Source organism: Euphorbia lathyris, chromosome 8 (genome assembly GCF_963576675.1).
Source record: "Euphorbia lathyris chromosome 8, ddEupLath1.1, whole genome shotgun sequence".
Taxonomy (NCBI): Eukaryota; Viridiplantae; Streptophyta; class Magnoliopsida; order Malpighiales; family Euphorbiaceae; genus Euphorbia; species Euphorbia lathyris.
In genome coordinates, this window is record NC_088917.1 from 4,258,712 (window position 1) to 4,274,127 (window position 15,416).

Genomic DNA, 15,416 nt, shown 5'->3' on the forward strand with positions numbered 1-15,416 from the left:
TTTTACTAAAACATAACATATTCTAAATTTTTAAATATTCGGGTTAGGTTATGTTTATTTTTTACTTTGTTTTTAATAAAGTAAATATTACTTTATTTTTTATTATTGGATGGTTATAAATTTTGATAAAGTAATCTCATTAAATAATAAAAAAACAAATTAAAACTTACTTAAAAAAAAAAAAAAAAAGTAAATATTCAGTTGCTTGTACTGAACTGGTCTTTAGTTGGGAAAAAAAAAGCACAGTGGAAAGAAAGAGAAAGAGAGAAGCTTTTTGCCTTACTGTCAACCACTTTGATAAATCCCAAAAGTAGACCTGTAAAATTCTCTCCTTTTTGTTTCTCTCTCTCTTAAGATTTAGGGTTTTTCTCTCTCTCTCTCTTACTGAATCCACATCTCTCCGATTCAGATTCTCACTCTACTCTTCTTCTCCATCATCATCATCATCATCATCAAATCTGGTTGTTGACGGGGTCGATTTGCTCTTTCACGCTACGAAGTTTGACCGCAGTTTTTAAGTGAGTTTTCTCCAACTTCTCCTGCAATTTTTCCTATCTGGGAGTGAGGTTTGGTTGGGAATTTTAGTATCAGTTTGTGTTTTGGTTGATTGTTTGGTAAAATGGCGTAGAAACCAGGTTGATTGATTCATATGCATCCAAGGGTTTAATTTAACTCATGTGAGAGCATTCGCTGATTGGAGAAATCAAAAATCAAAAATCAAATCGCGATTCATACTGTAAGTTCTGATCTAATTTTAATTGAGTGAGATTCAAACATTAATCTGTGAGTTTTGGGGGTAGATTTTGGGGATTGGAATGGGGGAATCTGGTAGCGAGAATGTTAAAGAGAAAGATAGGATTCAAAAATTGTTAGATGCGAGGAAATCATTGAAGCTTAGTTTGGAGAAATCGAAAGCATTGGGTTCTGCTCTTGCTAAAGCAGGACCTAGATTTGATGAAATTAACCAGAGATTACCTGTTCTCGAAGCTTCTGTGCGCCCAATTCGTGCGGATAAGGACGCACTTGCTACTGTCTCTGGCCATATTAACCGTGCTGTTGGTCCTGCTGCTGCTGTGCTCAAGGTGTTTGATGCTGTTCACGGGCTGGAAAAATCACTTTTATCAGATCCTAAAAACGATCTTTCTGGTTATTTGTCTGTACTAAAGAGGCTTGAAGAAGCATTGAGGTTTTTAGGAGATAATTGTGAATTGGCAATTCAATGGTTGCAGGATATAGTTGAGTATTTGGAGGACAATAAGGTAGCTGATGATCGATATCTTTCGAATTTGAAGAAGTCGTTAAAGGGTCTTAGAGAATTGCAGAATGGTGATAAGAAAGCTCACCTTGATGGTGGACTTTTAGATGCTGCTTTAGATAAATTGGAAGGTGAGTTTCGGCGACTCTTGACAGAACATAGTGTGCCTCTTCCTATGTCTTCACCTTCGGCATTGGGGCAACAGGCAGTAATTGCGCCATCGCCATTACCTGTTTCGGTTATTCAGAAGTTGCAGGCTATTCTTGGGAGGTTGATTGTGAATAACAGACTCGAAAAGTGCATATCCATTTATGTCGAAGTTCGCGGTTCTAATGTTAGAGCTAGTTTGCAGGCTCTTGATTTGGATTACCTTGAAATATCAATAGCTGAATTCAATGATGTGCAGAGCATTGAGGGGTATATAGCTCAATGGGGCAAGCATTTGGAGTTTGCGGTAAAGCATTTGTTCGAGGCGGAATACAAGCTTTGCAATGATGTTTTCGAGAGGATCGGGTTGGATGTGTGGATGGGATGCTTTGCCAAAATAGCTGCTCAAGCGGGTATTCTTGCATTCCTTCAGTTTGGGAAGACGGTTACAGAGAGTAAAAAGGACCCAATTAAGCTTTTGAAGTTGTTGGATATATTTGCATCTCTTAGCAAGTTAAGGCTAGATTTTAACCGCCTTTTCGGTGGCACTGCCTGTATGGAAATTCAAAACCTTACTAGGGATCTCATCAAGAGGGTGATCGATGGGGCGGCTGAGATTTTCTGGGAACTTCTGGTTCAGGTGGAGTTGCAGAGACAAATTCCCCCTCCTCCAGATGGGGGTGTTCCGAGGCTAGTGAGCTTCATCACCGACTACTGTAATAAACTGGTTGGGGATGATTATAAACCGATTCTGACTCAGGTTCTAATCATTCATCGAAGTTGGAAACACGAGAAGTTTCAGGAGAGGCTCCTGATTACAGAGGTGTTGAATGTAGTTAAAGCCATTGAGCTCAATTTGGAGACATGGACAAAGGCTTATGAAGATGCGATCTTATCTAACGTTTTTGCTATGAACAATCATTATCATCTCTACAAACACTTGAGAGGAACGAAACTCGGGGATCTCTTAGGCGATCCTTGGTTAAGAGAACATGAACAATACAAGGATTATTATGCCACATTCTTCTTAAGGGACAGTTGGGGGAAGCTTCCAGGCCATTTAAGCCGGGAAGGTCTCATTCTTTTCTCAGGTGGGCGTGCCACTGCTCGTGATCTTGTCAAAAAAAGGCTGAAAACTTTTAACGAAGCGTTTGATGAGATGCACACGAAGCAATCAAACTGGGTTGTTCCGGAGAGAGATCTCAGGGAGAAGACATGCCAGTTGATAGTGCAGACAGTCGTGCCCATTTATCGAAGCTATATGCAGAATTACGGACCCTTGGTTGAGCAGGATGGAAGTTCAAGTAAATACGCGAAATACTCTGTGCAGACATTGGAGCAAATGCTTGCTTCACTCTTTCAACCAAGGCCAGGAAGATATGGAAGTTTCAAAGTAAGGCCGTCTAGTGATAAATTGAACAATTCGGTACCTGATCTTCGTCGGACAGCTTCTGCAGTTGTGTGACTCTCTGGTTCTTACCATTAGCTAAACCCGGAATGAAACTGCATTCGAAAATCGCTATCCCCTGTACATATTTATGGAACTTCCTTTTGCAGAGGAACTTACTCTTCACTCTGCTAAATTGGAGGTCTGAGCCTGAGCTCGAGTTCAAAGCTGCTTTGATGCAACAGAAGCTATCTCTAATGTCTAGAAGACGGCTTTAGACATGGGCCTTATCCGAGAAAATCGTAGATAATACTGGGAGGTATACATAATCAATTACTTTCATTCTTACTTATTGATCAGATATTGTTGTTGTAAAGACCTTGTATGCTTAGATTGATCTGCCTGGAATGAAATTATTCATTGATCAGACATCCGAAATGATCGAAAAGTCCGGGGTCCTTGTCCTTTGTCCTATGCCATGTTGAGTAAAATTATCAGTTTATGGTATTTGTATGAACTAATTACATGTTTAGGGTGCGTAGTAAACATTTTACAGGTTTCGGGTAGTCATAGCGGGCTCCCGCAAGTCAAAGTAGCGGAAATAGATTAGTTAATGCTGTCTGCGGATATAATCCGCGGACACTTCTCAATTTCACTTATTCCCTTTTCCCATCCGTTCTTCCGCTACTTTGACTACCCCAAAACTGTAAAATGGTTGCTACACACCCTAAATATGTAATTAGTTTGTACAGATATCATGCCGTTATTGAGTAAAGTACCGGTTTACGGTAATTGGATGAACTATGATTACATGTTTAGGAGGTGTGAGAAACATTTTACAGGTCTCAGGTAGTTTTAGTTGGCTTCCGAGAGTCAAAGTAGCCGAAAGAGATCGGTCAGAGCAGACACTACTCAATTTCTCTTATTCCCCTTTCCCGTCAGCTTTTGTCATTAGCGGACGAGCTTTCACTACTCAATTTCACTTATTCCCCTTTCCCATCCGCTCTTTTGTCATTAGCGGACGATCTTTCAAAACACTACTCAATTTCTCTTATTCCCCTTTTCCGCCCGCTCTTTTGTCATTAGCGGACGTTCTTTCAAGGACACTACTCAATTTCACTTATTCCCCTTTCCCGTCCGCTTTTGTCATTAGCGTACTATCTTTCAAAGACACTACTCAATTTCACTTATTCCCCTTTCCCGTCCGCTTTTGTCAGTAGCGTACTATCTTTCAAAGACACTACTCAATTTCACTTATTCCCCTTTCTCGTCTGCTTTTGTTATTAGCTGACAATCTTTCAAAGACACTACTCAATTTCACTTATTCCCCTTTCCCGTCCGCTCTTCTGTCATTAGCGGACGATCTTTCACTACTCAATTTCACTTATTCCCCTTCCGGTCCACTTTTTTCATTAGTGGACAATCTTCCAAACTCACTTTCACTTATTCCCCTTTCCCGTCCGCTCTTCTGTCATTAGCAGACGATCTTTAACTACTCAATTTCACTTATTCCCTTTCCCATCCGCTTTTGTCATTAGCAGACGACCTTTCACTACTCAATTTCACTTATTCCCCTTTCCCGTCCGCTTTTGTCATTAACTGACGATCTTTAAAAACACTACTCAATTTCACTCATTCCCCTTTTTTCTCACCTGCTTTTGTCATCAGCAAACGATCTTTTCTGCTACTTTGACGGACGGAACCCAGTAAAATGTTTACTCCAACACCCTAAACATGTAATTTGTTCATCCAAATACCGTAAACTAGTAAATTACTCTGCCATTGTTACAAGTTGTATTACAAACTTGAATTGAATCTAGTTTATGGACAAAAATAGAATAGGCAATAAATCATTCAATATCTCATGTTATCTTTATTCTTCCATGTAATAGAATTCTTCATTGTTTAATTAGTGTTTATAGTATCTGTTTAATGGCTTTTCAATATTGTAGAGATTTTTGAATTCAGTTGGTATCAATAATCTATGTGATTTTCATTATGCTTATGTTCTAATGCAGTAGTGTTCAGATGATCTGAATGATCAAATGACCGTTAGATCTGACTTATTAAATCTAAGTCATAGAATGCTTTGAATCATCACATTAAAACCTAGAATGATAAGGTCCATGTGTTTTAATAAGCCTAGAATCAAAGAGAGAAACGAAGAGAGAAAGAAGAAAAAGTAAGAAATTTCTAAGTGGTTATATATATATATATATATATATATAAGGGTAATTAATTTATTTGTCCCTATATTTTGACAAAACACACTGTTTAGTCCTTGTATTTTAAAAAATACATGGTAAGGTTTCTAACCTTTTTCTCAATGAACTGTTTAGTTCCTAATGTTTTTCTCGGTGAACTGTTTAGTTCCTGTCGTTAGACTCTTATGAAAATTCTGTTAGTCAATTTGGATTAGCAGAAACATCTTTCGTCATCACTGAAACAGCTGACAGTAAACATGAGTTGAGAATATGGAGGAAATTAAACTCACCATTGAGAGTAAGAGGGTTTCCACCTTCAATTCTAACAGGAAGAGTAAGCGAGAGAGATTTGATTCGATTTCTACCTTCAATTCAAACCGGAAGAGTGATCATGAGTGATTTGATTATGGGTTAGGGATTCAATCCTTTCTCCATTTTTTTTGTGAGCGTGAGTTTTGAGAGAGAGACCTAGAGGTGTGAATTACTTTTGACTGATAAATAGTAAAGGGTAATTTAGTCATTTCTAAATTTATAAACGGTAAAAAATCTAACAAATCCATGGAATGACTAAACAGTTCACTCAGAAAAAGGTTAGGGATCTTACCGTGTGTTTTTGAAAATACAGGGACTAAACATTGTGTTTTGTCAAAATATAGAGACTAATAAATTAATTACCCTATATATAAAGGATATTTTGGAAAAGTTATAAATATTTAGTCTAGATAGGTAATTAGTCTAAATATATAAATGAGTTTCTTATTTGATCTAATTTTGTAATTTTTCCTATTTTTATTCATTCAGAATCTAGTTTAATATCTTATTCTGTATGGTTTTAAAACACGTTTGCATGTATTAAATTCTCACTTTACTAATAAGTCTTAATCACTTTTTCTCCATTTTTAATGTAAGATTCAATTTATTCCTGCTCCATTGTCATGTCTTAGGATTGCTTCTTGCTCAGTTTTTCTACTCTTTCGGATCAGATCATTATTTAAACTAGATCGAACCTAATATAATTGTGCTCGATTCATTGAAAATAACTTTAGACAGGACAGACCGAACGAGTACCCGGATCCAAAAGATATTTTGCCTAATACGTACAAAGAAACAAGAAATCATGAAATAAGTAAAAGATGACATAACAGAAATTTGGTAGGAACTAAGCCTTTGATTGGAACAGAAAAAAAAAATGTTATCCTTAAATCACATCATTTTAAGATTTTTCCTAAATTGTTATCCTTAAATCACATCATATTAAGATTTTTCCAATTTAAATTTAGGGATAAGGTTACTTAAATATACTCAATTTTATCTTTAATATCTAGATCTTTTCATATGTCACGTTAGCCTCGATCTGACGGGCTTTTATGTAAAAAATATTCATTCCAAGTTCAATTTAGCCCTAATTTAGACGGGTTTGGATCGGGTTGGGTCGGACTTAAAAATCAAACTACAAGTCTAGCCCATATAAACCAATCTAAAATATATATATAATTTTTAATTATATAATAAAGAGATCTACTTAAAAATAAATATTTAAATATAAATATATAAATTTCCTAATTAATAAGGCGTTCCGAATTGGGTCGGCCAGTGCTATTTTTATAAATCCCAAGCTCACCCAAAAAAATAGGTGGGTTTTAGCGGACATGGGTTGGGTTAGACTTAAGATCAATTTTCATTATCCATCCCCAGTCCAAAGGACACGGGCCTGGACGAACCGGAAGGGTACCCTGGCTTGTGGATATATCTATTACTCCCTCCATTTCTTTTTATAAGTCATTCTAGGTTGTTTCACACAGATTAAGAAATATAATTAATATAGAGTGAAATTAATGATTTTACATTATTTAACTAAACAAAATTTCTCTCTCATGTCACTATTGGGGGTAAGTATTGGAATATTAAAAAACACATGGACCAAGATTAAAAAATTAATTCTTGGACCGGAAAACTAAACTAAAAGTTCTTGAAAAACTAGAAAGATTTATATTTTGGAAAAAAATTCAATTGCTAGAATGACTTATAAAAAGGAATGGAGGGAGTAATATCTAAAATAATATTATTTTACCCCTAATATTGGCAGTCAAAATCAATTTTATCCCTAATATTGGCAGTCAAGAGCAATTTTACCCCAAGTTGGATCAATTTCAGATGTCATTATAAAACATAGATATTTTATTCCTTATTATGTATCAGTTACTTATCAGTTTGTCCTAAAAAATCATTTTTTTTTTGTGATGTAGTAATAGAATTAGAGATTAATATTTTTAAATTCGATAAAATATTTAGATTTTTTTTGTCAAACTCATACAAAATACAGTATAATTTTTATTTTTTTTAAACTAGTATATATTCTTATAGTTGTAATCTGTTCCTAATAAATGATAAAATCATGTACATATGAAGTGTTGATGACACGAATTATAACTGAAAAGACAATTTAATGAATTATTCTTAAAATTAACTCAACTTATCAATCTGATTATTTTAAATATTGAAAGTAAAATTGCTCCTGATCGTCAGTGTTTTTTTTGGTTGTTTTATAGAAAACCAAGCGTGTGGTTGAACAGAAAAAAAAAAAAAAAATTATTTAGCTCATTGGAATGCCACACAAGTTTGACTTTTGATCCATCTAAAATTAGTCCAATTGATTTTTCGTCCAATTTTATTCTACCTATTACTTCCAATTTCTAGCCAAATCATTTGGTTGTTTAGTCAATTCTTTCTCTTATACATATAAAACCAAAACTTTATCCCTTTGGAAGACCTGATTTAGTCTCTACTAGAAGTGTTAACGAGCCGAACTGAGAACGAGTCTAGATATGCTTAATTCGGCTCGAAAATGAGTAAAGTCTAAGTTCGCCGAGTTCGAAAATTTGGGTTCAACTCGAGTTTCAAAGAACTAAATATAGGCTCGGCTCAAGAATTATTTGGTTTAAGAATGGCTTGAGAATCTAAAAAGAAAAAAAGTTTGAGAGTGATTTTAAGCTCAAATTTGTAATTAAATGTACATTTTTAATATTTTATTATACATTTTTCAATTTTTTATTATTTAATTCAAGTCTTTTTAATGAAAGAAACACTAACTTTAAAAAGGAAATTAACATATAATTTAGAGATAATAGAATTTGAGATTAATATTTTAAAAGGTAAATTCCAAAAAAAACTCATGTGGTTCCATGTAGTTCCAAAAAACCTCTTGTTGTTTGTTTTTACCAAAAAAAACCCTGTGGTTTACGCCGTTACCCGAAAAACGGAAAATGACTTAACGGTGTTAAAAAGCTGACGTGGCACAGGAGTAAAATTAAAAAATAGATTTTTTTCCCCTCTCCCCCTCCTCCTCCTTCTTCTTCTCTCCTTCTCCTTCTTCTTCCTCTCTTCTCTCATTCTTCTTCCTCCTCTTCTTCTTTTTTTTCTTCATTTTTTATAATTTCCATACTCCGAAAATCTGAAAATTTCCGAAATCTGGAAATTTCTAGAAAATTTCCAGAAATCTGGAAATTTCCATATTTCTGGAAATTTTTCAGATTTTCGAAACTTAAAAAAAAAAGAAAAAAAAAGGAAGAAGAAGAAGAAGAAGGAGAGAAGAAGAAGAAGAAGAAGAAGGAGGAAGAAGAAGAAGAGGAAGGAGGAGAGAGAGAGAGAGAGAGGGAACAAAAATAAAAAAAAAGTTCGATTTTCCAACTTTACCCCTTACCACGTCAGCACTTTTAACACTGTTAAGCCATTTTCCGTTTTTCGGGTAACGGCGTAAACCACATGATTTTTTTTTGGTAAAAACAAACCACAAGGGTTTTTTTTGAAACTACATGAAACCACATGAGTTTTTTTTTTTTTTTTGTATTTACTCTATTTTAAATTCGATAAAATATTTGAATTTTTTATCAAGTTCATACATAACATAATATATCCTTTTTTTCCATGCGTATACATATATTTGTAATATGTTACATATCATAAACATTGACTTTTTTATCCATCTAAAATTAGTCCAATTGATTTTTCGTCCAATTTCTAGCCAACATCATTTTGTTGTTTAGTCAATTCTTTTCTTATACATATAAAAGGGGAAAAAGTCAACTTTATCCTCTGGAAAGACTACTGGATTTACCCACCATTAGAAGTATTAACGAGTTCCACCAGTCCAGATGGTTAAGGTACTGGATCAGTTTAACTATCAAATCAAGGATCGAATACTGGAGATGGAAATATAGATGTGATTAAAATACTCAGTGAGAGAGCTTTGTCTCCTAAGAGAAACCTACCTGACTTGAATCTGAATTAGCATGAGCTATCGGTCTAGGATACCAGATAGTTAGACAAAAAAAAAAAAGAGTTAACGAGTCGAACTGAGCTGGATATGTTTAGTTCGGCTTGAAAATGAGTGAAGTCTATGTTTGTCGAGTTCGAAAATTTGGGTTCAACTCGAGCTTGAGAGAACCAAACACGGGCTCGGCTCTAAAATGGTTTAGTTTAAAAATGGGGTTTGAGAATGATATTGAGCTCAAATTTGCACTTAAATGTACATATTTTAATAGTTTGTTATTTAATTCAAATCTTTTAACGAAAGAAACACCAACTGTAAACTTTAAGGCCTCGTTTTGTACGTTGTAATGGAATGACTATTACAATGAAGGCTCATTATCATATTTGGTTAATCATATCATTTTTATTGTAATGGAATCACCATTACAATGGAGGCTCATTATCATATTTGGTTAATTAATTCCAACGATAGCTTTATCCACTTGACTAGCACTTAACCCTTTTACAACCCTACTTAAAAATAAATAACAAAAATTCTAACCTTCACAAAAAAAAAACATATTTTTATTTTTAAATTATATAAACGTATATAGAGTACAATATTTTTAATGTTAAACTGTACCAGATAAAACAAGTTCGAGCTTATTTTTATTGTGTACCGAGTCTAGTCCAGAAATAGATGAACTCATACGAGTTTATATAACAACTTGGTCCAACATTACGTAGATATTGTATGCTTTACCCCAAATCCAATATCTTGAGCTTATAGCTTTAAAACATGTTTGCATGTATTGAATTCACGCCTTGCTAATAAGTTTCAGTCACTCTCTCTTTATCTCTGACGTGGATATAGTTCATTTCTACCCCTGTCGATATACCTTAAGTCGCTCATTTCTCAAGTCTTCTATCATTTCGTCATATATTCTAGATCGAACCTAATATAATTTTGCTCTATCCAAATCCGATTCATTAAACACAACTCCAGACAGGCCGAACGAGTATCCGGATATAGAAAGAAACAAGAACTCATGAAATAAGTAAGAGATGACATAACAGAAATTTGGTAGGTACATTGAATCAAATATTTCAAATAAATAAATTTGGTTGTCTTTTAGGAAACTAAGCCTGTGATTGAATAGAAAGAAAATGTTATCCTTAAATCACATCATCTTAAAGATTTTTCCAATTTAAAATGTTAAATAAAGTACACAAATGCCCTCAACATGATAGTAAAGATCAATTTTATTCTTAATATCTAAAATAATGCAATTTTACTTTAACATTGATGGTAAACGTTGTTATCGTGTTATTAAGAGGTCACGGGTTCAAGTCTTAGGAGCAGCCTCTTGCCAAATAAATTGGCAGGAAAAGGCTCGCCCCCAATACACCTTTGTGGTGAGACCCCTTTCCGGACCATCACTCAACAGGAACACGTTATTACACCCATAGCCACTGAACTTTACCCATTTTCATATTATAGCCACTGAACTTCATTTCTTTTTGGTATAGCCACTGAACTTTACACTTTTTTAACATCGGTGGCTACTCAATGCCTCAAAACGACCGTTGACGGCTAAAAATAAAAAATCCAAAGCGTCAATAATTTTCTAAGAAAGTTTAATTCTTGAAAATTTTCATTTTGAGGTCATTTAGGTGTTGTTTGGTTAGGAGAGAGAAAGTGAATTTTTAGAGAGCGAAAGCTCCAAAATGTGATTTTCAAAAATAAAAAATGTGGTTTCATGGTAAATGTCGTTTTGAACAACTTTAATTCTTGAATATTTTCATTTTGAGGTCGTTAACGATCTTTAACGGTCATTTTGAGAAGTTAGTTAAAATTGAGTGGTCACCGGTGTTAAAAAGAAATGAAGTTTAGTGGCCATACTAGGCAGAAATGAAGTTCAGTAGTCATAATATGAAAATAGGTAAAGTTCAGTGGACATGGGTGTAATTTATCCAATTTCTTAATGATTTAGTAATAGAATTAATAAGTCACACATTCCTAATAAGTGATAAAAATGATGCACATGTTAATGTTAAGTATAGATGTCATTAAACAATTTGAACTTGTCTAAAAAGCTTAATTGACCCCCTAAATTTTCAAAGTATTATGATAGCCCCTAAACTTGTATAAAATGTTCATTTAGCCGCATGAACTTGCATAAAATGTAATTAATTAATCACTTGGTTGTAAAAAAGTAAGTTAAATGCGGAAGATATGTTACACGTGTCTTAAAATGTTATTACATAAATCACAAAATAGATTAAAACATATTTAAAAAGAAGTTCTTACTTCTAATATTAGAATACATATCCTGATCTTGGTCGTCTTACTTTTTTAAGATGCGTGCAACATATCTTCCGCATTTAACTTACTTTTTTTACAACCGAGTGATTAATTGATTACATTTTCTGCAAGTTCAATGGGTTATCGTAACAGTTGGAAAGTTCAGGGCGCCATCAATCTTTTTGGATAAATTCAGGAGACAAGTTATATATTAAATCTTTAATAAATTATTTTTCAAATTGACTCAATTTAACAACGTTAGGTGTAACCAGTGAACGGTATTTTTGGTTGTCATATAGGAAACTAAGCGTGAGGTTGAACAGAAAAAAAAAATGTCATCCTTAAATCACATCATATTAAGATTTTTCCAATTTAAATTTAGCTCATTCCAATGCCACACAACTTTGACTTTTTATCCATCTAAAATTAGTCCAATTGATTTTTGGTACAATTTTATCCTACCTATTACTTCCAATTTCTATCCAACATCATTTTGTTGTTTAGTCAATTCTTTCTCTTATACATATATAAAAGAGAGGAAAAGTTAAGACTTTATCCTCTGGGAAGACTGGATTTAGCCTCCATAGTATAAATGAGTACCACTAAATGCGTGGTTCAGGTAGTTAAGATACTGAATCAGTTTAATCATTAAATTAGAGGTCGAATATTGGAGATGGAAATGCAGATACGATTAAAATACTCAATGGGAGAGTTTGCCTCCTGAGAGAGACCTACCCGACTCAAATCTGGATTAGCGTGAACTGTCGGTTTAGGATACCAGATGGCTAGACAAAAAAAAAGTTAGCGAGTCAAACTGAGGTCGAGTCTGGATACGTTTAGTTTGGCTCGAAAATGAGTGGAGTCTAAGCTTGTCGAGTTCGAAAATTTGGATTCAATTCGAGCTCGAGAGAATCAAACACGGACTCGTTACTTCAGGTATATTTTTTGAGACAAAATGTAATCTAGGTACCAAAGTGTGAATATGATAAAGTTCAGGTACCATTGGTGTAATTTACCTTATTAATTATCTAAAATAGTACTATTTTACCTCTAATATTGGCAGTCAAAATCAATTTTATCCTTAATATTGGTAGTTAAGATCTATTTTACCTCTAATATTGACAAATTGAATCAATTTCAGGCGTTATTATAAAACATAGTATTTTATTCCTTATTTTGTATCAATTTCCTATCAGTTGGTTCTAAAAAAATCATATTTTTTTTTGTGATTTAGTAACAGAATTAGAGATTAATATTTTTAAATTCGATAAAATATTTTTGGATTTTTTTTTGTCCAAAGTCATACGAAAAACAGTATAATTTTTAATTTTTTTTAAAAAAAAATCACATATATTCTTGTAGTTGTAGTCTATTCCTAATAAGTGATAAAATCATACACACGACTGAAAAGACAATTTAATGAATGCTTAATACATCATTTGCCTCCTGAATTTGTCCAAAAAGATTGATTGGCCCCTGAACTTTTAAAATGTCATGATAGCCTTCTGAACTTGTATAAAATATTCATTTAGCACCCTGAACTTGCGTAAAATGTAATTAATTAATCAATCGGTTGTAAAAAAGTAAGTTAAATACGGAAGATATGTTGCACGTGCCTTAAAATGTTATTACATAATTCACAAAATAGATTAAAACATGTTTAAAAAGTTCTTACTTGTTCAACTATAAAACTTTTTTTCCTTTAATATTAGAATCACATACCCTGATCTTGGTCGTCTTACTTTTTTAAGATGCGTGCAATATATCTTCTGTATTTAACTTACTTTTTTACAACCAAGTGATTAATTGATTACATTTTCTGCAAGTTCAGTGGGTTAACTGAATATTTTATGCAAGTTCAATGAGCTATCGGAACACTTGAAAAGTTCAGGGCGCCATCAAGCTGTTTTGACAAATTCAGGAGGCAAATGATGTACTAAGCCTTTAATAAATTATTTTTCAAATTGACTCAACTTAGCAACGTTAAAAGTAAATTTTCTCTTTACCAGTGAACGTTACGGTATTTTTCTTTGGTTGTCTTATAGGAAACTAAGCGTGTGGTTGAACAGGAAAAAAAATGTTATCCTTAAATCACATCATATTAAGATTTTTCCAATTTAAATTGAGCTCATTCCAATGCCACACAAGTTTGACTTTTTATCCATTGATTTTTCGTCCAATTTTATCCTTCCCTATTACTTCAAATTTCTAGCCAGATCATTTTGTTATTTAGTCAATTCTTTTCTTATACACATAAATGGGGAACGCCAAAACTTTATCCTCGTGAAAGACTGGATTTAACCTCCATTGAAAGTACTAACGAGTACTACTGAACACGTGGTTCAGATGGTTAAGGTATTGAATCAGTTTAACCATCCAATCAAAAATCGAATAATGGAAATGGAAATGCAGATACGATTGAAATACTCAGGAGGAGAGCTTTGTCTCCCGAGAGGTACCTACCTGACTCGAATTTGGATTAGTCTGAGCTGTCGGTATAGGATACCGGATAATTAGACAAAAAAAAATATATTAACGAGTTGAACTGAGATCGAGTCTGGATATGTTTAGTCTGGCTCGAAAACGAGCGAAGTCTAAGCTCGTCGAGTTCGAAAATTTGGGTTCAAATCGAGTTCGAGAGAACCAAACAGGGACTTGGCTCGAAAATGATTTAGTTAAAGGACGGGGTTTGAGAATGATATTGAACTCAAATTTACACTTAAGTGTACATATTTTAATATTTTGTTATTTAATTCAAATTTTTTAATGAAAGAAACATCAATTGTAATCTTAAAAAAATTAACATATCGTAAATTTAATTTGAATTAAAATCAATAAAATATATATAGTAATTAAAAAAAGCAATCGAATATGTTCGTGAGCTTTCGAATCGAGCTTACAGAAGCTCAGACTCGACTCATTAATGGCTCAAGTTAATCTCGAGCTCGATTCAAGCCTCGAGCCGCTTTGACCGATCTGAGCTCGAATAGTTTACGAGCTATCTTGGCTCATTAACACATCTAGCCTCCACGTACAAGTACAAAAAAAAATACGATTTTAAATCTACGGTTTACGAGAAAGTGCAATTTCATCCTACCTAAACTAGTCCAATTGATTTTCGTCCAATTTTATCCTACCGATTACTTCTGATTTCTATCCAACATCATTTTGTTGTTTAGTCCATTCTTTCTCTTATACATATAAAAGGAGAAAAGCCAAAACTTTATCCTATGTTTAGTGGGAAAGAGTGGATTTAGGTGGAAAAGTGTTAACCAGTCGAACCGAGACCGAGTTTGAGTAGACTTAGCTCGGCTCGAGAATGAGTGGATTTAGGTGAAGAAGCGTTAGCGATTCGAATTGAGATCGAATTTGGATGGCTCGACTAAAAAAAAAGTGGATTTAGGTGGAGAAGTGTTAAAGCTTCGAACTGTGACCGAATTTGGATAGGCTTGACTCAACTAAAAAATGGATGAAGTCGAAACACGTTGAGCTCGAAATTTGGGTTCAGCTCATGGTCGAAAGAACCACACACAAGCTCGGCTTAAGAATGGTTTAGTTTACAAACAGCTTGAGAATGATTTTTAAATATACATATTTTAATATTTTGTTATTTAATTCAAACCTTTTAATAAAAGAAACATCGACGTTAAACTTTTTTAAAAAATTAATCAAAATTGCCAAATCTTCTTTTGGTATATTACATACTCAAACTAAGTACATTTCAGACATTTTAATGGATGCAAAAATGAATGAAGCAACCACAGTAGCTAATCCTATGAAACATGGGATTACGTTAACTGATGTTGTGTCACCCAGTAACTCAGTCAATATTTGTAGAGCCCTTGTGACCTTCACTCTGATATCTATGTT

The 15,416-nt window shown here is 33.7% G+C and overlaps 1 protein-coding gene across 1 annotated transcript; it reads left to right on the top strand.

Annotated features, from left to right (window-relative positions):
- The first annotated feature begins 250 nt into the window (after positions 1–250).
- LOC136202349 (exocyst complex component EXO70A1) lies at positions 251–3,261 on the top strand. The gene has a single exon (XM_065992913.1). The coding sequence runs from the start codon at positions 816–818 to the stop codon at positions 2,865–2,867; it is 2,052 nt and encodes a 683-aa protein (XP_065848985.1). The 5' UTR covers positions 251–815; the 3' UTR covers positions 2,868–3,261.
- The last annotated feature ends 12,155 nt before the right edge of the window (positions 3,262–15,416 follow it).